Source organism: Ovis aries, chromosome 21, assembly GCF_016772045.2.
Source record: "Ovis aries strain OAR_USU_Benz2616 breed Rambouillet chromosome 21, ARS-UI_Ramb_v3.0, whole genome shotgun sequence".
In the NCBI taxonomy this organism is placed as follows: Eukaryota; Metazoa; Chordata; class Mammalia; order Artiodactyla; family Bovidae; genus Ovis; species Ovis aries.
Window position 1 is genome coordinate 38,020,160 of NC_056074.1, and position 27,077 is coordinate 38,047,236.

Consider the following 27,077-nt stretch of genomic DNA (forward strand, 5'->3'; position numbering starts at 1 on the left):
AACAACAACGACGTGTTTATGTATAACTGACTCACATTGCTGTACAGCAGAAACTAGCACAACGTTGTAAATCAACTATACTCCTACTTAAAAATCTAAATTGTATGGCGAAACCAATACAATATTGTAAAGTAATTAGCCTTCAATTAAAAGAAATAAATTTATATTTAAAAAATCTAAATTGAAACCAGTTCAAACATACTAGGGTGACTAGAATAACTAAAAGTAAAAATCAGAAATAAGAGTGAGATGGTAGTTCAAGAGGATATGTAATTCACCCTCCTACCTGAACACATAAAATACTACATCCATATATGGATCGATCCTCAGCAAGTGCTATTGGGAAAATAGCACAAGGACTTCCCTGGCAGCCCAGTGGTTAAGACTTTACCTTCCAGTGCAGGGGTTGTCAGTTTGATCCCTGGTCAGGAAATTAAGATCCCATATGCTTTGAAGCCTAAAAACCAAAACATAAAACAGAAGCAATATTTTAACAAATTCAATAAAAGACTTTAAAAGATGGTCCATATCAAAGAAAACCTTTTTTTTTTTAAGAGATACATTTGACATCTTTAGTATTATTATTTCTGGAAATGTATTTTGCTTTGAAATTTATTTGATGTTAGTATAAATATTCCAGCTTATTATTATTGCTATTTGTGCTGTATATCTTTTTTGTCAATTTAGTTTTTTTAAATTTAAATTTATGTATTTTAATTGGAGGCTAATTACTGTACAATGTTGTATTGGTTCTAATAATTTAAGTACTATTGTGGGAAGGATGGGCTTCCCTGGTGGCTCAGATGGTAAAGAATATGCCCGCAATGTAGGAAAAGCAAAAAACTAAGTTTTCAAAGAAATCCATCCTGGTAATTTCTATCAGTTGAAATTAGTTTGATATGATTGCTACAATTTTTGTCTATCAAGTCACTTTGTGTTTTCTAAATTATTTTCTTTATGATAATGATTACATATATGATTATTTGATGTGTTTGTTCCTACGTTGCACATTTTCTGTTTTTAGAGGAGCTGTTTGAATAATTTAAATATTGCAGAGGAATTCCTGATCCCAAATGTGTTTATCTGTTTTTATTACTGGATATATAGATTTGCATATCCTATTTAGTCCTAGATGTCTCCACTAAGACTCTGTTTTCATGACTCTCAATGAAAGAGAACATTTATTTTTTCTTCTTTGTCCTTCATCTTTTCCTGTTCATTCTCCATCTTACATAGTTCTTTTCTCTGAGAGATTTATATAATATCCTCGATCTGTGTTATAGTGCTTTTACATTCTGTTCTAGAAAAGCATATTACTTGAGACTAACAAATCCAGATTCAACAAAGAGTGGTCCTTACATAAACCTCCTACGACTTTGTTGCATTTCCCACCAATCTTTTGTATAAGTTAGCCTTAATCTGTTTGATCCTAGAGACCCAAGTACACTTTTAGCTCTCTTGTGGTCTACACACTGGATAGACTACCTAGTTTGTTAAATACATAAGTTAGTACAATATGTGCTTATAGTATGTTACAATTTCCAGCACTGTAGTTCTCTTTATATGCTAGGTGACAGAGTCCATTGGTGACTGGAGGATGAAGTTTTGGTATTGCTAGTGTACATTGTAGACAAGGAATGTTATTTGAGGAGATTTCCATTGCTGATTTAGCTCTTGATTTTTCAAGCGTTCAGGTACAAAGAATCATTTGTTAAAGCATTCTTTACATTTCAGTGTATGCTTTTGCTTTCTTAATGTTTTGTCCCAAATTATTGTTGCTTTCCTATTTTAACTGCCTTCTGTTTCTTAGGTTTGGGCGGAAGTTGATTCTCAGGTGCTGTTTGCTCCAGCTCGCCATCTCTGGGACCTGCACAGCCTTTGCTCCCACCTTCCTCATTTACTGCTCTCTACGATTCTGGTCAGGTTGTTCTGCTGTGGTCGTCATATCAAATAATGGTATTCTCAGTAAGTTGACAATTTTGATCTCCTCCATTTTCCAAACCTTGAATTTGATCTTGAAATTTCTTCATCTAACATTGCTACCTCAATTGTGTTTCTTTCAGTTACAGAGTGGACCAGATCCCAGTCAAAAGCCATGGTAATAACACTGGTATCCTGTGCCCTTAGTATTGGACAGATGATGCTGGGAGGACTGGCTTTTGTCTTTCGAGAGTGGCGCACCCTGCAGCTGGTGGTGTCTGTACCTTTCTTTGGCTTCTTTCTCTCCTCAAGGTAAAAGTCTTCTCTCTCACTCTGACTTAAGGGAACTGGGGTGAAAATGCATATTGAATTGTAATATATTGACTTCCTTATTCCCTGGACCCTTTCTTATTGTTTGGATATAAAACCCATATTTCTCATCTGTTCATTCTATACAATTTGAGATTCCAGGAGCAGATTTGTTGTTGTCATTCATTTGCTAAGCCATGTCTGACTGTTTGCAACCTCAAAGACTGTAGCATGCTAGGCTCCTTTGCCTTCCACTGTCTTCTGGGGTTTCCTCCAATTCATGTCTGTTGAGTCAGTGATGCTATCTAACCATCTTATCCTCTGCCTCCTCCTTCTCCTTTGCCTTCAGTCTTTCCGAGTACCAAGTCTTTTCCAATGAATCATTTCTCCACATCAGGTGGCCAAAGTATTGGAGCTTCAGCTTCAGCATCAGTCCTTTCAATGAATATTTTGGGTTGATTTCCTTTAGGATTGACTGGTTTGATCTTGCTGTCCAAGGGACTGTCAAGAGTCTTCGCCAGCACCACAGTTCAAAGGCATCAATTCCTTTGGTGCTCAGCCTTCTTCATGGTCCAACTCTCACATGTGCATGTGATTACTAGAAACCCTATAACTTTGACTATATGGACCTCTATCAGCAAAGTGACATTTCTGATTTTTAATATGCTGTCTAGGTTTGTCATAGCTTTCCTTTCAAGTAGCTGGTATCTTTTAATTTCATGGTTGCAGTCAAAGGTCCACAGTGATTTTGGAACCCAAGAAAATAAAATCTGTCACTGCTTCCACTTTTCCCCCTTCTATTTGTCATGAAGTGACTGGACAAGATGCCATGATTTTTTAAAGATCTAGATAAGATTTATTGATCAGATTGTTTTAGAAAACCAACATCAAAAAACTGACAAGATACATCAATACAGATTGGACATTTTAGGGTAAATTCACTGTATTTCCTACCAGCTTGTAGGTAACTAGGTAAGGTGGAAAAACTATCCTGATCATAAGACAATGCACATCAGACATTTAAATAGCTTTAAAATAAGGTAGGCATCATGTGAGGCCTAAACAAATCCTATACCAAGAGTTTTTTGAAAGTTGAGTTTCAAGCCAGGTTTTTAACTCTCCTCTTTTACCCTCAACAAGAGGCTCTTTAGTTCCTCTTCACTTTCTGCCCTTAGTGTGGTATCATGTGCAGATATGAGGTTTTGATATCTCTCCTGGAAATCTTGATTTCAACTTGTGCTTCACCCAGCCTGGCATTTTGCATGATCTACTCAGCATATAAGTTAAATAAGCAGAGTGACAATATATAGCCTTGACATACTCTTTCCCAAGTTCAAATCAGTCCATTGTTCCATGTCCAATTCTAATTATTACTTCTTGATCTGCATACAGGTTCAGGGACAGGTAAGAGAGTCTGGTACTCCCATCTCTTAAAAAAATTTCCATAGTTCACTGTGATCCACACAGTCAAAGACTTTAGCATAAATGAGGCAGAAATAGATGTTTTTCTGGAACTCCCCTGCTTTCTCTATGATCCAGTGGATGTTGGCAATTTGATCTCTGCTTCCTCTGCCTTTTCTAAACCCAACTTATAAATACATTTCGAAGTTCTCAGTTCACGTACTGCTGAAGCCTAAGTTGAAGGACTTTGAGCATTACCTTGCTAGCATGTGAAGTGAGTGCAATTGTATGGTAGTTTGAACATTCTTTGACATTGCCCTTCTTCATGATTGGAATGAAAACTGACTGGAGGAAAGAATAGGGAATAACAATGAACTTTTGGCTAGGGGGTTTTAGGTATTTTCTTGCCATCCTTCTTTGTACATGTTATTAATTTAGAGGTAACAGAGTTATTTGAAAATTATATTTTCCTTAATATCAAATATTGTCTCAAATATTTTAAAAAGATATACCATCAGTTTTTTGGCTTTGAAATTAATATGGTTATAGTAGATTTTCACTGATTTTCTATGTTGCAGATGAAATTGAATAAAGAGACAGCAAATATATTCAGAGAAAAGTTTGCCGAAATAGTAGCATGATTTCTCCAGTGTGAAAATGGCATGTATATTTGGTGCTTTACATTATATGTTGAGCAGTCTCTCTTTCCTTAAGTAATTTTAACAAACTTTTTTTTTTAATGAACAAAACATTTTTAAAATTTAATTAACTATCTGACCTATTTACAATATTTTTTTTTCTATTCTCTTAGAATGGGACTGGTGATGGGACCAAATGCTATGATCTTCATTTTTTATCTTTTTATGGGAATAAGTTATTTATTTATTTTTTACTTTATTTTACTTTACAATACTGTATTGGTTTTGCCATACATCAACATGAATCTGCCACAGCTGTACATGCGTTCCCAATCCTGAACCCCCTCCCACCTCCCTCCCCATACCATCTCTCTGGGTCATCCCAGTGCACCAGCCCCAAGCATCCTTTATCCTGCATCTAGACTGGCGATTCATGTTTTTTAAATATTGAGCTTTAAGCCAGCTTTTTCACTCTTCTCTTTCACCTTCATCAAAAGGCTCTTTAGTTCCTCTTCACTTTCTGCCATTAGGGTGGTGTCATCTGCATATCTGAGGTTATTGATATTTCTCCTGGCAATCTTGATTCCAGCTTGTGATTCATCTAGCCAAGCTTTTCACATGATGTCCTAGCTGTGGCTAGGACTTCCAAAACTATGTTGAACAGTAGTGTCTAGAGTGAACGTCCTTATTTTGTTCCTGGTCTTAGAGGAAAGGCTTTCAGTTTTTCACCATTGAAAGTAATGTGTGCTGTGTATTTCTCCTACATGCCCTTTTTATGTTGAGGTAGGTTCCTTCTATGCTCACTTTCTGGGGAGTTAATCATAAACGGGTGTTGAATTTTGTCAAAAACTTTTCTGCTTCTATGGAAATTGTCTTATGGCTTTTATCTTTTAATTTGTGACTGTGGTGTATCACATTGATTGATTTCCATGTAAGCATTTTTGTATCCCTGGGATAAACCCCACTTGATCATATTGTATGATCCCTTTAATGTGCTGTTAGATTCATTTTGCTAGTACTTTGTTGAGGATTTTTGCATCTATGTTCACCAGTGATATTTCCCTGTAATTTTTTTTGTGTGTGTGTGATGTCTTTTTCTGGTTTTGGTATCTGGGTGATTATGGCTTTGTAGAATGAGTTTGGGAGTGTTCCTCTCTCTGCAACTTTTTTGAAAGTGTTTGAGAAGGATAGACGTTAGCTCTTCTCTAGACATATTATCTGGCTCTGGACTTTGGTTTGTTGGAAGATTTTTGATCACAGTTTCAATTTCAGCACTTATGACTGGTCTGTTCATATTTTCTATTTCTTCCTGGTTCAGTCTTGGAAAGTTGTACTTTTCTAAGAGTTTTCTGTGTCTTTCAGGTTGTCCATTTTATTGGCATATAGTTGCTCATAGTAGTCTCTTTTGATCCTTTGTACATTTGTGGTATCTCTTGTAACTTCTTTTTCATTTCTAATTTTATTGATTTGAGTCTTCTTCCTGTTTTCTTGATGAGTCTGGATAATGATTTATCCATTTTTTTATTTTCTCAAAAAGCAGCTTTTAGTTTTATTGATCATCACTATTATTTTCTTCATTTATTTATGGTCTGATTTTTGTTATTTCTTTCCTTCTACTAACTTTGGCCCCTTTTTATTCTTCTTTTTCTAATTGCTTTAGGTGTAATATTAGGTTCTTTATTTGAGATTTTTCTTTTTTCTTGAGGTAGAATTGTACTGCTATAAGCTTTACTCTCAGAACTGCTTTTGCTGCATTCTATCGGTTTTGAATGCAAGACCCAGATTTCCCCACAGCCAGTCCCTCCCATCAGGAAGCTTCCACAAGCCTCTTATCCTCATCCATCAGAGTGCAGACAGAATGAAAACCACAGTGTCAGGAAACTAACCAAAATTGATCACATGGATCACAGTCTTGTCTAACTCAATGAAACCATGAGTCACGTCATGTAGAGTCACCTAAGATGGGGAAGTCATGGTAGAGAGTTCTGACAAAATGTGGTCCACTGAGAAGGGAATGGCAAAGTATTTCAGCATTCTTGCCTTGAGAATCCCATGAACAGTATGAAAAGGGAAAAAGACATGACATTTAAAGTTGAACTCCCCAACTCAGTAGATGAACAATATGCTGCTAGAGATGAGTGGAGAAATAGCTCCAGAAGGAATGAAGAGGTTGAGCCAAAGTGGAAACAACGCCTAGTTGAGGGTGTGTCTGGTGGTGAAAGTAAAGTCCAATGCTATAAAGTACAATATTGCATAGGAACCTGGAATGTTAGGTCCATGAATCAAGGTAAATTGGAAGTGGTCAAACAGGAGATGGCTAGAGTGAACATCAAAATTACAGGAATCAGTGAACCCAAATGGACCAGACTGGGTGAATTTAACTCAGATGACCATTATATCTACTACTGTGGGCAAGAATCCCTTAGAAAAAAATGGAGTAACCCTCATAGTCCAAAGAGTCCAAAATGCAGTACTTGGGTGCAATCTAAAAAATTACAGAATGATCTCTGTTCGTTTCCAAGGCAAACCATTTAATATCACAGTAATCCAAGTCTATGTCTCAACTACTAATGCTGAAGAAGCTGAGGTTGAACAATTCTATGAAGATCTACAAGACCTTCTAGAACTAACACCAAAAAAGATGTCCTGTTCATCATATGGGACTAGAACGCAAAAATAGGAAGTCAAGAAATACCTGGAATAACATGCAAGTTTGGCCTTGGAGTACAAAATGAAGCAGGGCAAAGGCTAACAGAGTTTGGCCAAGAGAATGAACTGGTCATAGTGAACACCCTCTTCCAACAACACAAGAGATGACTCTATACATGGACGTCACAATGGTTAATACCAAAATCAGATTGATTATATTCTTTGTAGGCAAAGATGGAGAAACTCTATACAGTCAGCAAAAACAAGACCGGGAGCTGTCTGTGGCTCAGATCATGAACTCCTTATTGCAAAATTCAGATTTAAATAGAAGAAAGTAGGGAAAACCCCTAGGCCATTTAGGTATGACCTAAATCAAATCCCTTACAATTATACAGTGGAAGTGACAAATAGATTACAGGGATTAGATCTGGTAGACAGAGTTTCAGAAGATCTATGGATGGAGGTTCATAACATTGTAGGGAGGCACTGATCAAAACCATCCCCAAGAAAAAGAAATGCAATAATGCAAAATGGTTATCTGAGGAGGCCTTACAAATAGCTGAGAAAAGAAGATAAGCAAAAGCAAAGGAGAAAAGTAAATATATATCCATCTGAATGCAGAGTTCCAAAGAATAGCAAGGAGAGGTAAGAAAGCCTTTCTAAGTGATCAGTGCAAATAAATAGAGGAAAACAAGAGAATGGGAAAAACTAGAGACACTTCAAGAAAATTAGAGACACCAGGGGAACATTGCATGCAAAGATGAGCACAAAAAAGGACAGAAAGAGTACGGACCTAAAAGAAGCAGAAGATATTAAAAAGAGATGATAAGAATACATAGAAGAACTGTACAAAAAAGATCTTATTGATCCAGATAACCATGATGTGATTGCTCACATCCTGGAATGAGTGACTGTCCAGCCAAACATCCTGGAGTCCATAGTCAAGCAGGCCTTACAAAGCATGGCTATGAACAAAGTTAGTGGGGGGGATGGAATTCCAGTTGAGCTGTTTCAAATCCTAAAAATGATGTTGCACTCAATATGCCAGCAGATTTGGAAAACTCTACAGTGGCTATAGGACTGGAAAAGTTTTCATTCCAATCCCAAAGAAAGGCAATGCCAAAGAATGTTCAAACTACTGCACAATTGCACTCATCTCACATGGTAGCAAAGTAATGCTCAAAATTCTCCAAGTTAGGCTGCAGCAGTATGTGAACCAAGAAATCCCAGATGTTCAAGTTGGATTTAGAAAAGGCAGAGGAACCAGAGATCAAATTGACAACATCCATTGGATCTTAGAAAAAGAAATAGAATTCCAGAAAAGCATCTACTTCCGCTTCATTGACTTCAAAGGCTAAACCCTTTGACTGTGTGGATCACAACATACTGTGGAAAATTCTTAAAGAAATGAGGTACCACTTCACACCAGTCAGAATGGCTGCGATCCAAAAATCTGCAAGCAATAAATGCTGGAGAGGGTGTGGAGAAAAGGGAACCCTCCTACACTGTTGGTGGGAATGCAAACTAGTACAGCCACTATGGAGAACAGTGTGGAGATTCCTTAAAAATTGCAAATAGAACTACCTTATGACCCAGCAATCCCACTCCTGGGCATACACACCGAGGAAACCAGAATTGAAAGAGACACATGTACCCCAATGTTCATCGCAGCACTGTTTATAATAGCCAGGACATGGAAACAACCTAGATGTCCATCAGCAGATGAATGGATAAGAAAGCTGTGGTACATATACACAATGGAGTATTACTCAGCCGTTAAAAAGAATTCATTTGAATCAGTTCTGATGAGATGGATGAAACTGGAGCCAATTATACAGAGTGAAGTAAGCCAGAAAGAAAAACACCAATACAGTATACTAACACATATATATGGAATTTAGGAAGATGGCAATGACGACCCTGTATGCAAGACAGGAAAAAAGACACAGATGTGTATAACGGACTTTTGGACTCAGAGGGAGAGGGAGAGGGTGGGATGATTTGGGAGAATGGGAATTCTAACATGTATACTATCATGTAAGAATTGAATCGCCAGTCCATGTCTGACGTAGGGTGCAGCATGCTTGGGGCTGGTGCATGGGGATGACCCAGAGAGATGTTGTGGGGAGGGAGGTGGGAGGGGGGGTCATGTTTGGGAACGCATGTAAGAATTAAAGATTTTAAAATTAAAAAAAAAAAGAAATGGGAATAACAGACCACCTTACCTACCTCCTGAGAAACCTATTTGCAGGTCAAGAAGCAACAGTTTGAACCAGACCAGACTGGTTCCAAATTGTGAGAGGAGTATACCAAAACTATATATTGTCACCCTGCTTATTTTACTTCTATGCAGATGACATCATCCAAAATGCTGGGTTGGATGAAGCTCAAGCTAGAATCAAGATTGCCAGGAGAAATATCAAGTACCTTAGATATTCAGAAGACACCATTCTAATGGCAGAAAGTGAAGAGGAACTAAAGAACCTCTTGAAAGAGGAGAGCTAAAAGCTGGTTTAAAACTCAACATTCTTAGGGCCTACACTATAGCTGACAAGTTAGATTAAGAGTGATGAGCCTAGAAATCTGCATTTTTAACAAGCTTGCCTTATGAAATTTCTGCTCACTATAATTTGAGAATTACTAGACTTGGCCCTTAATTTGACATTTCTGAACTGGTGCTTGTTTTTCCATCTGAAACCCTCCCTCAAAATTCTCAATAGTATTAAACATTCCCCCCCCTGCCCCCACCGCCCACTCCCAAAGAAACATAAAACCTCAACATACAGAAACTAAGATCATGGCATCTGATCCCATCACTTCATGGCAAATAGATGGAGGAAAAATGGAAACAGTGACAGATTTTATTTTCTTGGGCTCCAAAATCACTGAGGATGGTGACTGCAGCCATGAAATTAAAAGAGGCTTGCTCCTTGGAAGAAAAGCTATGACAAACCTAGACACTGTATTAAAAAGCATAGACAGCACTTTGCCAACAAAGGTCCATCTAGTCAAAGCAATGGTTTTTCCAGCAGTCACATATGGGTATGAGTGTTGGACCATAAAGAGCTGAGCACCAAAGAATTGATGCCTTTAAATTATGGTGTTGGAGAAGACTCTTGAGAGTCACTTGGACTGCAAGGAGATCAAATCAGTCAATCCTAAAGGAAATCAGTCCTGAATATTCATTGGAAGGACTGATGCTGAAGCTGAAGCTCTAATACTTTGGCAACCTGATGCAAAGAGCTGACTGATTAGAAAAGGCCCTGATGCTGAAAGCAGAGGACAGAGGATGAGATGGTTGGATGGCATCACTGACTCAATGGACATGAGTCTGAGCAAGCTCCAGGAGACAGTGAAGGACAGGGAAGCCTGGCAAGCTACAGTCCATGGGGTTACAGAGAGTCAGACATGACTGAGCAACTGAACAAAACCACCCAATCATGGTTTTGGGTCACTGTGTTTTTGTTGTCATCTGTTTATGGGTATTTTTTATTTTCTTTTTGGTTCCCTTAGTAATCTTTTCATTGGTTAGAAGTGTATTGCTTAGTCTCCACGTGTTTATGTTTTTTACAGTTTTCCCCTGTAATTGATATCTAATCTCAGCACTGTGGTCAGAAAAGATGCTCAATATGATTTCAATATTCTTAAATTTATGGAGGTTTGTTTTGTGACCGAAGATCTGATCGATCCTTGAGAGTCATGTGCAGTTGAGAAGAAAGTGTATTCTGCTGATTTGGGATGGAATGCCATGTAAATATCAATTAAGCCCGTCTGTTCTCATGTGTCACCTAAGGCTTGCATTTCCTTATAAATTTTCTTTCTGCATAATTTGTTCATTGGTGTACGTAGGGTGTTAAAATCCCCACTGTTATTGTGTTACTGTTGATTTCCCCTTTTATGGCTGTTAGCATTTACTTTATATATTGAGGTGCTCCTTTGTTGGGTGCATAAATATTTACAATTCTTATATCTTCTTGGATTGATCCCTTGGTCATTATGTACTGTCCTTCCTTGCCTCTTATAACACTCCTTATTCTAAAGTCTATTTTGTCTGATATGAGTATTGCTACTCCAGCTTCCCTGTGATTTTTGTTTGCAGTATCTTTTTCCATCCCCTCACTTTCAGTCTATACATGTCCCTAGGTCTAAAGTGGGTCTCTTGTAGACAGCTTATATATGGGTCTTATTTTTGTATTCATTCAGTCAATCTGTATTTTTTCATTGGAGCTTTAAATCTATGTACATTTAAGGTAATTATTAATATTTCTGTTCTTATTACCATTTTCTTAATTGTTTTGGGTATGTTTTTGTAGGTCTTTTCCTTCTCTTATATTTCCTGCCTAGAGGATTTCCTTTATCATATGTTGTTAAGCTGGTTTGATGTTGCTGAATTCTCTTAACTTTCACTTGTCTGTAAAATTTTTTATTTCTCCATTGAATTTGAATGAGATCCTTGCTGGGTAGAGTATTTTTGGTTGTAGTTTTCTTCCTTTCATTACTTTAATTATATTCTGCCACTACCTTCTGGCCTGCAAAGTTTCTGCAGAAAGATCAGATTTAACCTTATGGGGATTCCTTTGTATAGTATTTGTTGCTTTACCCTTGCTTCTCTTAATATTTTTCTTTGTGTTTAATTTTTTAAAAAATTTGATTAATATGTGTCTGTCATGTTTCTCCACTGAGTTTATCCTTTATCAAATTCTCTGTGCTTCTCGGACTTGATTGGCTATTTCCTTTCTCCTGTTAGGGTAGTTCTCAACTATAACCTCTTCAAATATTTTCTTACCCCTTTCTCTCTCTCTCTCTCTTTTTTTCCCTGGGATACCTATAATTTGAATGTGTGCATTTAATATTGTCTCAGAGGTGTCTGAGACTGTCCTCAATTATTTTAACTCTTCTTTTTATTCTAGTCAGCTTCAGTTATTTCCAGCAATCTACCTTCCAGCTCACTTATTCATTCTTCTGATTCAGTTATTCTGCTGTTGATTCCTTCTAGAGTATTTTTAATTCAGTTTTTGTATTGTTCATCACTGCCTTTTTAAAAATTCTTTATTTCTTCTATGTCCTTACTAAGTGTTTCTCACATTTGCTCCATTCCATTTCTGAGATTTTGTATCATCTTTACTATCATTGGGCTTCCCTGGTAGCTCAGCTGGTAAAGAATCTGCCTGCAATGCAGGAGACCCTGGTTCAATTCCTGGGTTGGGAAGTTCCCCTGGAGAAGGGACAGGCTACCCACTCCAGTATCCTTAGGCTTACTCTGAATTATTTTTCTTGTAGATTTTCTATTTCCTGTTTGTTTGTTTGGTCTTGTGGGTTTTTACCTTCTCCTTCATCTGCACAATATTTCTCTCTCTCTCTCTTTGTTAAATCTTGTCTAACTTCCTGTGTTTAAGTTTTCCTTTTCCCAGGCTGCAGGGTTATAATTCTTGCTTTTGGTCTTTCCCCCAAGAGGGTGAGGTTGGTCTAGTGGCTTGTGTAGAGAGGGACAAGTGTCTGCATTCTGATGGGTGGAGCTGAATCTTTTCCCTCTGATGGGAGGGTTGTGTAAAGTGGTGTGTTTTGGGGTGTCTGTGGGCTTAGTATGACTTTAGGTAGCTTGTCTGCTGATGATTTGGTTTGTGTTCCTATCTTGCTTATTGTTTGGCATGAGGCATGCAGCACTAGGTGCTACAGGCAGTTGGGTGGAACTAGGTCTTGGATTTGGATGGAACTAGGTCTTGGATTTGGATGGAGGCCTTTATGGGAGCTCTCACTGATTAATAGTCCCTGGGGCCAGGAATCTTTTGTTCAGTGTCCTGGACTCAGTGCTTCCACCCTAGAGGCTCAGGCCAGACTTCCAGTCAGGGAAGCAATACCCCTCAAGCCATTCATCATGGTAATAAAAGGGATAAAAAAGAAAAAGAAACCCAGACAAATGTCAAAGCAACTAAAACACAGAAACAAGAGCAAAGCAAATATAAGCATGTGTATGCATGTGTGTGTGTGTACATGCACACATACACACACACACACATACACAAGAAACCAAAACAAAACCAAGAGAGCAGAGTAAAAGACAGCAACCAGACAAACAAAGGAAACCCAAAATGAAATCAACCAATTAAAAACAAAACTAACAAAAATATAAAACAGAAAATAAAACCAAAGCAGAGTGCCAACTGAGGAATAAAGCAAAGAAAACAAAACAAATGGAAAAATGATAAAATAAAAAACAACAGAAAAGCAAAGTTAATATAGAAGTATGTAAAAGATATATATATATTTTAAATAAAAGAAATCCCCACAAAACAAAAAGAACCAACCCCCCCCCCCCAACAAAAACAGGAGAGAAAACCAAAGTAAAAGTAGAGACAGATTTAAAAAATTAAAAGTATGGTTAAAAAAGAATCTGAAAAAACTAAATAGAAATAATAATAATAAAAACAGCAACCACAACAGGAGAGAATAAAGAAATTTCAAAAATAGCCAAAGACCAGAAACTATAAAACTCCTAGAGGAGAACATAGGCAAAACACTCTCTGACATAAATCACAGCAGGATCCTCTATGACTCACCTCCCAGAATACTGGAAATCAAAGCAAAAATAAACAAATGGGACCTAATTAAAATTAAAAGCTTCTGTACAACAAAGGAAACTATAAGCAAGGTGAAAAGACAGCCTTCAGAATGGGAGAAAATAATAGCAAATGAAGCAACTGACAAACAACTAATCTCAAAAATATACAAGCAACCCTTGCAGCTCAATTCCAGAAAAATAAACGACCCAATCAAAAAATGGGCCAAAGAACTAAATAGACATTTCTCCAAAGAAGACACACAGATGGCTAACAAACACATGAAAAGATGCTCAACATCACTCATTATCAGAGAAATGCAAATCCAAACCACAATGAGGTACCATTTCACACCAGTCAGAATGGCTGCAATCCAAAAGTCTACAAGCAATAAATGCTGGAGAGGGTGTGGAGAAAAGGGAGCCCTTTTACACTGTTGATGGGAATGCAAACTAATACAGCCACTATGGAGAACAGTGTGGAGATTCCTTAAAAAAAAAAAAAACTGGAAATAGAACTGCCTTGTGACCCAGCAATCCCACTGCTGGGCATACACACCAAGGAAACTAGGATTGAAAGAGACACGTGTACCCCAGTGTTCATCACAGCACTGCTTATAATAGCCAGGACATGGAAACAACCTAGATGTCCATCAGCAGATGAATGGATAAGGAAACAGTGGTACATATACACAATGGAGTATTACTCAGCCGATAAAAAGAATATATTTGAATCAGTTCTGAGGTGGATGGAACTGGAGCCGATTATACAGAGTGAAGTAAGCCAGAAAGAAAAGCACCAATACAGTAGGCAATGGCACCCCACTCCAGTACTCTTGTCTGGAAAATCCCATGGGCAGAGGAGCCTGGTAGGCTGCAGTCCATGGGGTCGCTAGGAGTTGGACACGACTGAGTGACTTCACTTTCATTTTTCACTTTCATGCATTGGAGAGGGAAATGGCAACTCACACCAGTGTTCTTGCCTGGAGAATCCCAGGGACGGGGGAGCCTGGTGGGCTGCCGTCTCTGGGGTCGCACAGAGTTGGACACGACTGAAGCAGCAGCAGCAGCAGCAGCAGCAGCAACGCATATAGATGGAATTTAGAAAGATGGTAACGATAACCCTGTATGCAAGACAGCAAAAGAGACACAGATGTATAGAACAGTCTTTTGGACTCTGTGGGAGAGGGAGAGGGTGGGATGATTTGGAAGAATGGCATTGAAACATGTATAATATCATATAAGAAATGAATCGCCAGTCCAGGTTCGATGCAGGATACAGGATGCTTGGGGCTGGTGCACTGGGATGACCCAGAGGGATGGTATGGGGAGAGAGGTGGGAGGGGGTTCAGGATTGGGAACACGTGTACACCCGTGGCAGATTCATGTTGATGTATGGCAAAACCAATACAATATTGTAAAGTAATTAGCCTTCAATTAAAATAAATAAATTTGTATTAAAAAATAAATAAATGCAATCCAAAAAGAAAAATAATAAATTTAAATTTTAAAAAATAGCCAAAGTGAAAGTGAAGTCACTCAGTCATGTCTGACTCTTTGTGACCCCATGGACTGTAGCCTACCAGGCTCCTCTGTCCATGGGATTTTCCAGGCAAGAGTACTGGAGTGGGTTGTCATTTCCATCTCCAGGAGATCTTCCCGACCCAGTGATAATGGCACAAATCAAAACACAAAAACAATAATAAATGTTTTCCTAGAGTCTCAGCCATTGGTGTCCTTTGCCCTACCATGAAGTATTTCCCTCCACTGCTTTCCCAAGAGACCTCCAAATGCTGGGGAGGGCTAATCTCTAGACCTGCTGTGGACCCTGTGAGGACAGCTGAGACTCTAATTTGGCTCTCCTCCCATGTGTGCTTGCCATCAATATCCACAGCTGCCAGAGCTAGAGTATTTTCTTTTGTGGGAGCACTCCTTATACCCTCATATATTCAATAGATGCAGAGTCTTTAGTTGATGTTAAGTACTTAATCTGCAGCTTGAACAGCTGATGAAAGGTTTTTGATCCTCTTACTTAATTGCCCTGTCCTTTTTGCTCACTTGTGGTTTTATTGCCAACTTTGCATGTGGGCCATCTGCATATCTGAGGTGATTGATATTTCTCCCGGCAATCTTGATTCCAGCTTGTGTTTCTTCCAGTCCAGGGTTTCTCATGATGTACTCTGCATATAAGTTAAATAAGCAGGGTGACAATATACAGCCTTGACGTACTCCTTTTCCTATTTGGAACCAGTCTGTTGTTCCATGTCCAGTTCTAACTGCTGCTTCCTGACCTGCATACAGATTTCTCAAGAGGCAGGTCAGGTGGTCTGGTATTCCCATTTCTCTAAGAATTTTCCACAGTTTATTGTGATCCACACAGTCAAAGGCTTTGGCATAGTCAATAAAGCATAAATAGATGTTTTTCTGGAACTCTCTTGCTTTTTCCATGATCCAGCAGATGCTGGCAATTTGGTCTCTTGTTCCTCTGCCTTTTATAAAAGCAGCTTGAACATCAGGAAGTTCACAGTTCACGTATTGCTGAAACCTGGCTTGGAGAATAACCTCAGATATGCAGATGACACCACCCTTATGGCAGAAAGTGAAGAGGAACTAAAAAGTCTCTTGATGAAAGTGAAAGTGGAGAGTGAAAAATCTGGCTTAAAGCTCAACATTCAGAAAACAAAGATCATGGCATCCAGTCCCATCACTTCATGGGAAATAGATGGGGAAACAGTGGAAACAGAGTCAGATTTATTTTTTTGGGCTCCAAAATCACTGCAGATGGTGACTGCAGCCTTGAAATTAAAAGATGCTTACTCCTTGGAAGAAAAGTTATGACCAACCTAAATAGCATATTCAAAAGCAGAGACATTACTTTGCCAATAAAGGTCCATCTAGTCAAGGCTATGGTTTTTCCAGTGGTCATGTATGGATGTCAGAGTTGGACTGTGAAGAAGGCTGAGTGCCGAAGAATTGATGCTTTTGAACTGTGGTGTTGGAGAAGAATCTTGAGAGTCCCTTGGACTGCAAAGAGATCCAACCAGTCCATTCGGAAGGAGATCAGCCCTGGGATTTCTTTGGAAGGAATGATGCTAAAGCTGAAACTCCAGTACTTTGGACACCTCATACGAAGAGTTGACTCATTGGAAAGACTCTGATGCTGGGAGGGATTGGGATCAGAAGGAGAAGGGGATGACCGAGGATGAGATGGCTGGATGGCATCACGGACTCAATGGACGTGAGTCTGAGGGAACTCCGGGAGTTGGTGATGGACAGGGAGGCCTGGTGTGCTGCGATTCATGGGTTCTCAAAGAGTTGGACATGACTGAGCAACTGAACTGAACTGAACTTGCATGTGGGCCACTCACAGGAGTCTGCTCCTAAGGCTGCCCTGGAGGACTTGGGTCTGCTGCAATGGGGACCAGGCATGGAGGCAGCATGGCTGCTTGAGTTGAGGAAGGCTGGTGGTGCCCGGCATGCAGGTTAGCCTGTGGCCATGGATGCAAGAGATAAGGCTCTATTGGTTGCTTTTGCTAACCTCCAGAGGCAGGCAGGCAAGGGGCAGCCATGGCTGGTTCTTCTCTATTTCTGGGTAGCCCAGGCTGGTGTGTGGGGAGAGAGAAGCTACAGTGGTGACTCTATTCCCTGCATGTGACTCAGCAGTCACGCCCTGCTTCCATGGCAGTCCAATTTTCCTCCAAAGGCATTCCCTGTTGTGGATTTTCTCCTCCTATTTCCTTAAGATGTCTCCCCCAGCCACCAGCAGTCCTCGCCTGGGTTTGCTCTCCAATCCCCAGGCTCCAGCTCCCAGACCCCCTGCATACCTGTGGATGTGGCTTCCAGTCTAGGGTATGTAGGACTGTGGCACAGATTGTCTGTATGGTTCTCACTCTATCCAGACAGATCAGCTGGTTCATCCTTTTCTGACAGCCTCAAATTCTTCCCTTCTGTCCCAACTGATTTCCCTGGATGTGGGAATCTCTCCTTTCCTTCAGCTACCCGACCCTGTGGTGTAGGCCTGGTCCTGCTTGCTCTCCTCCTTATTCTCCCTTCTTTCTTTCATCTTAGCCAGTTATGTGTGGCTCCATATGGTCCTTTCTGGTGACTGAGGTCTCCTGCTAGTAGTGTTCAGCCAGTGTTCTGTGAGAACTTTTGCATCTGCAGAGGTATTCCTGATGCATCCGTGGAGAGAGATGCACTCCATGTCCAGCCACTCCCCTAACATCTTGGAAAACCCCAACAAACAGTTTTTAAATGGATAAATTCATTCCTACACTTAAAACCATTCTAGGAAGAATCAGATTTAACAGATCACAGAAAAATGACTATAGATTTAACAGTGAGATGAGTTCAGAGAGAGGGGACAGTGTAATCCATGTCCAAATCGCGTGCTCAGTCATTCTATCCTCTTGAAAACCATAAAAGGAAGCTAGGCCCCCTGTTCCCATTTTACTGCTGAGGAAATTGAGGCGCATGTAATATGTGACTCACATGTGTAGTTAGATATCAACATTGTTGGTAGTGGCAGGAGTATTTATTTATTTTTTTGGGGGGGTAATTATTTTATTTATTTATTTTAATTGGAGGCTAATAACTTTACAATATTGTCATGGTTTTTGCCATACATTCACATGAATCAGCCATGGGTGTACATGTGTTTAAAATATTTGTTGACCTCTACCATACATAACTGGGGCTTCTTCTAAAAATTTTTTTTTATTTATTTGTTTATTTTTGCTGTGCTGGGTCTTCGCTGCTACACTGGCTTTTCTCTAGTTGCACCCAGCAGTGGCTACTCTTCATTGCAGGGCATGGGTTCTCACTGGGGTGGTTGCTCTTGTTGCAGAGCGGGAGACCTGGAGCACACAGACTTCAGTAGTTGCGGCACATGGGCTCAGTAGCTGTGGTTTCTGGGGTCTAGAGCACAGGCTCAACAGTTTTGGTGCATGGGCTTAGTTGCTCCCCAGCGTATAGGATCTTCCCAGAACAGGGATTAAACCTAGGTCTCCTGCATTGGCAGGTGGACTGTTTACCACTGAGATACCAGGGAAGCCTGGGGTACTTTTTGAAAAGAATATATATTATGTGCACAAAATTGCTAGATCTCATGTCACGCTTTGAGAGGGAATTATGTATGTGAGGCACTCTCCAGTTTAACCTTCATAAACTTCTAGGAAAAACTCCTGCTGAATAAGCATAAAGGCAATTTGTCTCCAAGTCTGTCATCCCAGCATGAAATTATGACTCATATTTTCCTAGAATTAGTTTAACACAACATGAATGTCTAGTTGATGTAGTGGATAGTAGGCAGAAGGCATAAAACATGTCAATAATCATATAGCAAAGAAGGGTTGACTATACCTGTCTGCTCTTCTTTCATCAGGTGGCTGGTGGAATCTTCACGGTGGCTGATTGTCACCAATAAACCAGATGAGGGCTTAAAGGAACTTAAAAAAGTTGCACACAGAAATGGAATAAAGAATGCTGAAGAAATCTTGAGTATGGAGGTAAGCCGGAAAGGGAAGGTGGTTATTGGGTGGGAGGGAAGTCATGAACTAATGCCTGCCTCCTCCTTATTGAGATAGACAAACTGCTTTTCTAACAAGGCCATCTGGTTGAGAATGCAAGCTCAGTTTCCTGGTCTTTCATGCGCATTTCTTATAAAAGGAGCTTTGAACGCTATACAAGGACTACTTCCTGTAGTTCATCTCCTGATTTGAACCTGCAGCCTGTGTGCTCTCCTGGATGCCCTGCTCACTTCCCTCCGCCATGGCCTCATTAAAAAAAAAAATCATTGTTGCTGTGTAATTTCCTGGAGTCTCCCTTAACTCTCTATATCCTCTATATCCTGTTCACACAAGTGACTGCATGTGTAATCTGTTGTACTACATAGAAAGGGAATGTATCTCTCCTATCCTATTGGGTGCCAGTGTTCATTACAATACCTGGCACTATGTCAGCAAGTGATATGTGTTTGTTGTTGTTGAAGGGCTTAAAAGTGACCATGCAGGAGGAGCTGGAGGCAGCACAGACCAAACCTACTGTGTTTGACTTGTTCCGCACACCCAATCTGCGTAAAAGGATCTGTCTTCTCTCCTTTGTGAGGTGGGCTTTACAGAATGCATGTGGTTGTTGCTAAGTCATGTCCAACTCTTTGTGACCCCAGGGACTATAGCATGCCAGGTTCCTCTGTCCTCCACTATCTCCTGGAGTTTGCTTAAACTCATGTCCACTGAGTCGGTGATGTTATCTAACCATCTCATCCTCAGCAGCCCCCTTGTCCTTTTGCTTTCAATCTTTTCCAACACTGGAGTCTTTTCAAACAAGCTGGCTCTTCACATCAGCTGGCCAAAATATTGGCGCTTCAGCTTCAGCAGTAGTCCTTCCAGTGAATATTTGGGATCAATTTCCTTTATTATCGACTGATTTGATCTCCTTGCTGTCCAAGGAACTCTCAAAAATCTTCTCCAGCACTGCAGTTTGAAAGTATCAATTCTTTGGCACTCAGTCTTCTTTATGATTCATCTCTCACATCCATACAGGACAAAACAGGACAAAACATCCATACTGGATAAAAAATAGCTTTATATAGCAACATTAAAAGAGTACTAACATGAAACTATTTCATTAATTACAACAGTGTTGTGACAGGGAGACACTGATTTGAAGATAAAAGATGAGGGAAACACACCAAATAATACTGCCACAGAAATTAGAATATGAAGTAGAGTTGGTCATATCACTCTGCCAATCTCTTCAGTGAAGGTTTATGTTGAAAATTTCTGTCACAGTGTGGATTTGGGGGTTTATTTTTTTCTTTAAATTTTAATTGAAGCCATTTTTGCCAATCGATACATGAAGATATTATGAATATTTACAGATCAATGAATATTTCAACATGTAAAAATGTAGCAACTTCCAGATCAAAGCCTGAAAATCCTAATACCCCAGGATTCCCCTCACATATCCTGTACAATAATAAACACCACTACCTCCACCACTGGCTCATTCTTGTTCTCTCCTCACTGCCCTCGCCTGTCCAGCTGCTCTGATCTCTTTCACTGCAGAAGAGTCTTGCCTGATCTTGACCTTCACCTAATGTAAATGATAAGAGGATTCTGTGACAGGCCCCCTTTTCTCATACTCATTCCTGAAGATTCACCCATTCTGCTGCGTGTAACATTAGGTGGTTCTCCTCCCTAGTGCTCCAGTTTTCATTAGATGAATACAGCACAATTTCTTTATGTACGTCAATGTTGGTGGACTTTTAATGGTTTCCAATTTGGATGCATTTTATTTGTGTGTTAGCACAAGGGCTTCTGTAAGGAAATCTTGGTCATTGTCTCTTGAAGGGATATAAGTACTTACTTTGGTAGAGTCCGAAGGAGAAATTTTAAATATAATTCTCTTTTTAAAATATAAATTTATTTATTTTAATTGGAGGTTAATTACTTTATAATATTGTATTGGTTTTGCCATATATCAACATGAATCCGCCACAGGTATACACTTGTTCCCCATTCTGAACCCCCTTCCCTCTTCCTTCCCTGTACCATCCCTCTGGGTCATCTCAGTGCACCAGCCCCAAGCATCCAGTATCATGCATCGAACCTAGACTGCCGATTCATTTCATATATGATATTATACATGTTTCACTTCCATTCTCCCAAATCATCCCACCCTCGCCCTCTCCCACAGAGTCCAAAGCAAAAGAGACACAGAAGTAAATATAATTCTTAATTTGTGAACACTGAATGCACAAGAAACATACAGGACAACATAGACCCACTGACAAACTTAAGTAAGTGACTATTGCATTTCGTAATTGGTCTCTTCCCAGGCATATCATAGTAGATCATTTCTGCATTTAACTTTATTATGATTTTTCATAATGAAGAATGAGGGGGAGGCACTGATTGGGAGATAGAAGATGAGGAAAACACACCTAATAATACTCACATGGAAATTAGTGCCTCATTTTTCGGAGGGGCTTCCCTGGTGACTCAGACAGTAAAGAATCCACCTGCAGTGTGGGAGACCTGGGTTGGGAAGATCCCCTGGAAAAGAGCACGGAAACCCTCTCCAGTGTTCTTGCCTGGAGAATCCCCAGGACAGAGGAGCCTTGTGGGCTACAGTCCATTGTGTTGCACAGAATCTGACATGACTGAGTGACTAAGTTCACAGCACATGCATTTTCAACTTTTCCATATTCTCTAGGACATAGACTTGTGTTTCTGAATCCTAGACAATCAGAGTGGAAGGAAAAAATAAAGATGACAGTCATCAGACACCTTTCTTGGAATACTGTGATCTGTGATGTTTCTTCTATTTTAATGTCTAAGTCTAGTTGCACTAAGTCTAGCTCTCTCTAGGTATAGTAGATCATTAAAGTGGGCTTCTTTCCTTTAAATGTTTTCTGGGTAAAATCTGAATTGAGATCCTTTGATTCCATTTCTGAAGTTACTGTTGGTGTATGTTTGCTTTCCTGTATTCTTACACTGTTTCTTAGCCTTAAAAAATCAGGAATGAACTTTACATTTCCTAGAACTGTGTTAATCCCCAGGGCACTATGCTGTCAAGTCAAGGGGACACAGACAGTATTTTCTAGCTTCAACCACTAGTTGAGAAAATAGAAATTCCTTGCAGTATTGGGATTGGGCGAAGAGGGGGAGGACTCACAGCATATAGACAACCCCCCAAAAGAAATTATTTCCCTAATTTCTAAGTTTCACTGTTAATGCTTCTGTTGTCAAATATTATATACCATCTTGTTTGGAGACTGAGTCACGTTATGTTTCCTCTTACTGTCATATTTGTGTTTAATAAATCAGACAAAGGATTGTCAGAAAAAGTGTCATTTTCATATACAGCCATGTAATTTTTATGGTGATTTTTCACTTTAAAATGAAGAATTACACAAGTCAGATAGGGCCTTTATTGTTTAACTTTGATCATTGGCTGCCTGGGTGAATATAATTATCAATTATAGTACCTTTGCTCTAAGTCTTATGGTTTATGTCTTTTTTCTTCTTTTTTTTTTTCCACTACAGATTTGCAATCACAATACCCCATTTTGGCATCTTTATGAATCTACAGCACTTTGGGAGCAATATTTTCTTGTTCCAGGTAATCTTTGGAGCTCTCACGGTCTCAGTCCGAAGTCTTGCAGTTTTACCACTGAATCACTTGGGCCGTCGACCAACCCAGATGTTTCTCATGTTCCTGGTAGGAATTTCCATTTTGGTCAACACATTTGTGCCCCAAGGTGAGAGAAGACTGGACTTTGGGGGAAATGAAGGGTCTTTTTCTCATTCTTCAAGGTTTGTTTGGTCATACTTGTCTGAAGCCAGGAGTAAAAAGAGGTCCTAATGAAAGGTTAAGTATTCCCCCAAACCAAACTGATGAGAACTTCTGCTAATAAGTTTTTTAAAATTTAAATTTATTTATTTTAATTGGAGGCTAATTACTTTACAATATTGTATTAGTTTTGCCATACATCAACATGAATCCACCAGTTTTTGAGAAAAGAGCTAAAGGTCAGTAAGGGGCAGCGCAAACATATATTTATCTTTCATCATATAGTGGAAATGTCTGGAAAATGGTCCCATTTATTCCAGGTAGTCTCTCTAGGACAGCAATCATTCACTTGTGGTTTTCCCATTCACACATTAAATAACAAGTAGAGAGGGATGAGGCTTTGCAATTATATCCCATGTGAGAGCATACTATGGCCACTCCCTCTATTTGGGCTCTTCATTACCAGCTTTGATGACTGGTCTACTTCCCCATTTCTATGTATCTACATATGACTGTGAGCTCAAGTCACTATGACTATGGTTCTTTCTTAAGAAAGTCTCCCAGGAAATGAAAAAAAAAATCCTCTTTTTCAAGTGGGGAAGGAGGGTGCAGTAGAAACAAGAATTGAAGCTGAGAAAAATCTTTGTCCATTCCCTATCAGATTACTTTATAAGTTAATAGAATGATGATATGTAATAATTAGGAGAAACTTGGTGGGCAATTTGCATCTCCAGTGCAGGAATGTGACTCACAGCATTACAGATAGGTATTTTTATTGCTCTTCAGAATATCATCAATAATGCATTAATAATACTGCTTTACTATGGAGGTCTTTCCAATATTATCCAGTTATAATTACATTTCTTTTTATACTGTGCAGAAAACTGATTCCCCTAAAATTTTCTCAATTGTTCCCTAATTCTGACAATTTTCCCCAACTACAGGCTTTGATGTTAGGTTCTTCATGTCTAACATTGATGTAGACCTAGCTTCTCCACAGCCTGTCCACTAATAGAGCAGTACTGTCCTGTTACTCTCTGGTGTCATACTTACCCTATGGCAATGCTGTATCTACAATAGGTTGATTGACTCATTTGAGTTTACCTGGGACTTTTCTGATTTTATCAATGAAAATCTCACATTATCACAACCTTCAAATTCCCAGGATGACTGGTCACTTTAAAACCTGCTACAGCCCAGATTACTGTACCCAGCAAGGATCTCATTCAAATACGAAGGAGAAATCAAAGCTTTACAGACAAGCAAAAGCTGAGAGAATTCAGCACCACCAAACCAGCTCTCCAACAAATTCTAAAGGATATCCTCTAGACAGGAAATACGAAAAGGGTGTATAAACCCGAACCCAAAACAATAAAGTAAATGGTAACGGGATCATACTTATCAATAATTACCTTAAACGTAAATGGGTTGAATGCCCCAACCAAAAGACAAAGACTGGCCGAATGGATACAAAAACAAGACCCCTCTATATGCTGCTTACAAGAGACCCACCTCAAAACAAGGGACACATACAGACTGAAAGTGAAGGGCTGGAAAAAGATATACCACGCAAATAGAGACCAAAAGAAAGCAGGAGTGGCAATACTCATATCCGATAAAATAGACTTTAAAACAAAGGCTGTAAAAAGAGACAAAGAAGGCCACTACATAATGATCAAAGGAACAATCCAAGAAGAAGATATAACAATTATAAATATATATGCACCCAATATAGGAGTACCACAATACGTAAGACAAATGCTAACAATTATGAAAGGGGAAATCAACAATAACACAATAATAGTGGGAGACTTTAATACCCCACTCACACCTATGGACAGATCAACTAAACAGAAAATTAACAAAGAAACGCAAGCTTTAAATGATACATTAGATCAGTTAGACCTAATTGATATCTATAGGACATTTCACCCCAAAACAATGAACTTCACCTTTTTTTCAAGTGCTCATGGAACCTTCTCCAGGATAGATCACATCCTGGGCCATAAATCTAAACTTGATAAATTCAAAAAATCGAAATCATTCCAAGGATCTTTTCTGACCATAATGCATTAAGATTAGATCTCAATTACAGGAGAAAAACTATTAAAAATTCCAACATATGGAGGATGAACAACACACTTCTGAATAACCAACAAATCACAGAAGAAATCAAAAGGAAATCAAAATATGCATAGAAACTAATGAAAATGAAAATAGAACAACCGAAAACCTGTGGGACACTATAAAAGCAGTGCTAAGAGGAAAGTTCATAGCAATACAGGCATACCTCAAGAAACAAGAAAAAAGTCAAATAAACAACCTAACTCTACAACTAAAGCAACTAGAAAAGGAAGAGTTGGAGAACCCCAGAGTTAGTAGAAGGAAAGAAATCTTAAAAATTAGGGCAGAAATAAATGCAAAAGAAACAAAAGAGACCATAGCAAAAATCAACAAAGCCAAAAGCTGGTTCTTTGAAAGGATAAATAAAATTGACAAACCATTAGCCAGACTCATCAAGAAACAAAGAGAGAAAAATCAAATCAATAAAATTAGAAATGAAAATGGAGAGATCACAACAGACAACACAGAAATACAAAGGATCATAAGAGACTACTATCAGCAGTTGTATGCCAATAAAATGGACAACGTGGAAGAAATGGACAAATTCCTAGAAAAGTACAATTTTCCAAAACTGAACCAGGAAGAAATAGAAAATCTTAACAGACCCATCACAAGCACGGAAATTGAAACTGTAATCAGAAATCTTCCAGCAAACAAAAGCCCAGGTCCAGACAGCTTCACAGCTGAATTCTACCAAAAATTTCAAGAAGAGCTAACACCTATCCTCCTCAAACTCTTCCAGAAAATTGCAGAGGAAGGTAAACTTCCAAACTCATTCTATGAGGCCACCATCACCCTAATACCAAAACCTGACAAAGATGTCACAAAAAAGAAAACTACAGGCCAATATCACTGATGAACATAGATGCAAAAATCCTCAACAAAATTCTAGCAGTCAGAATCCAACAACACATTAAAAAGATCATACACCATGACCAAGTGGGCTTTATCCCAGGGATGCAAGGATTCTTCAATATCCGCAAATCAATCAATGTAATTCACCACATTAACAAATTGAAAAATACAAACCATATGATTATCTCAATAGATGCAGAGAAGGCCTTTGACAAAATTCAACATCCATTTATGATAAAAACTCTCCAGAAAGCAGGAATAGAAGGAACATACCTCAACATAATAAAAGCTATCTATGACAAACCCACAGCAAACATTATCCTCAATGGTGAAAAATTGAAAGCATTTCCCCTAAAGTCAGGAACAAGACAAGGGTGCCCACTTTCACCGCTACTATTCAACATAGTCCTGGAAGTTTTGGCCACAGCAATCAGAGCAGAAAAAGAAATAAAAGGAATCCAAATTAGAAAAGAAGAAGTCAAACTCTCACTGTTTGCAGATGACATGATCCTCTACATGGAAAACCCTAAAGACTCCACCAGAAAATTACTAGAGCTCATCAATGAATATAGTAAAGTTGCAGGATATAAAATCAACACACAGAAATCCCTTGCATTCCTATACACGAATAATGAGAAAGTAGAAAAAGAAATTAAGGAAACAATTCCATTCACCATTGCAACGAAAAGAATAAAATACTTAGGAATATATCTACCTAAAGAAACTAAAGACCTATATATAGAAAACTATAAAACACTGATGAAAGAAATAAAAGAGGACACTAATAGATGGAGAAATATACCATGTTCATGGATCAGAAGAATCAATATAGTGAAGATGTGTATACTACCCAAAGCAATTTACAAATTCAATGCAATCCCTATCAAGCTACCAGCCACATTTTTCACAGAACTAGAACAAATAATTTCAAGATTTGTATGGAAATACAAAACACCTCGAATAGCCAAAGTAATCTTGAGAAAGAAGAATGGAACTGGAGGAATCAACTTGCCTGACTTCAGGCTCTACTACAAAGCCACAGTCATCAAGACAGTATGGTACTGGCACAAAGACAGACATATAGATCACTGGAACAAAATAGAACGCCCAGAGATAAATCCACACACATATGGACACCTTATCTTTGACAAAGGAGGCAAGAATATACAATGGAGTAAAGACAATCTCTTTAACAAGTGGTGCTGGGAAAACTGGTCAACCACTTGTAAAAGAATGAAACTAGATCACTTTCTAACACCGCACACAAAAATAAACTCAAAATGGATTAAAGATCTAAATGTAAGATCAGAAACTATAAAACTCCTAGA

General features: G+C 38.9%; 1 protein-coding gene across 4 annotated transcripts in view; it reads left to right on the plus strand.

Moving 5' to 3' along the window:
* LOC101118318 (solute carrier family 22 member 10-like) overlaps nucleotides 1–27,077 on the plus strand; it is an 87,909-nt gene that overhangs the window by 52,542 nt on the left and 8,290 nt on the right. For all 4 annotated transcript variants that reach the window (XM_042238301.2, XM_004019622.5, XM_060404309.1 and 1 more), the window contains 5 exons: nucleotides 1,811–1,965; nucleotides 2,064–2,232; nucleotides 18,857–18,980; nucleotides 19,463–19,578; nucleotides 22,524–22,738. In XM_042238301.2, the coding sequence (XP_042094235.1) occupies nucleotides 1,811–1,965; nucleotides 2,064–2,232; nucleotides 18,857–18,980; nucleotides 19,463–19,578; nucleotides 22,524–22,738 (779 nt within the window). The remainder of the gene's footprint in view (nucleotides 1–1,810; nucleotides 1,966–2,063; nucleotides 2,233–18,856; nucleotides 18,981–19,462; nucleotides 19,579–22,523; nucleotides 22,739–27,077) is intronic.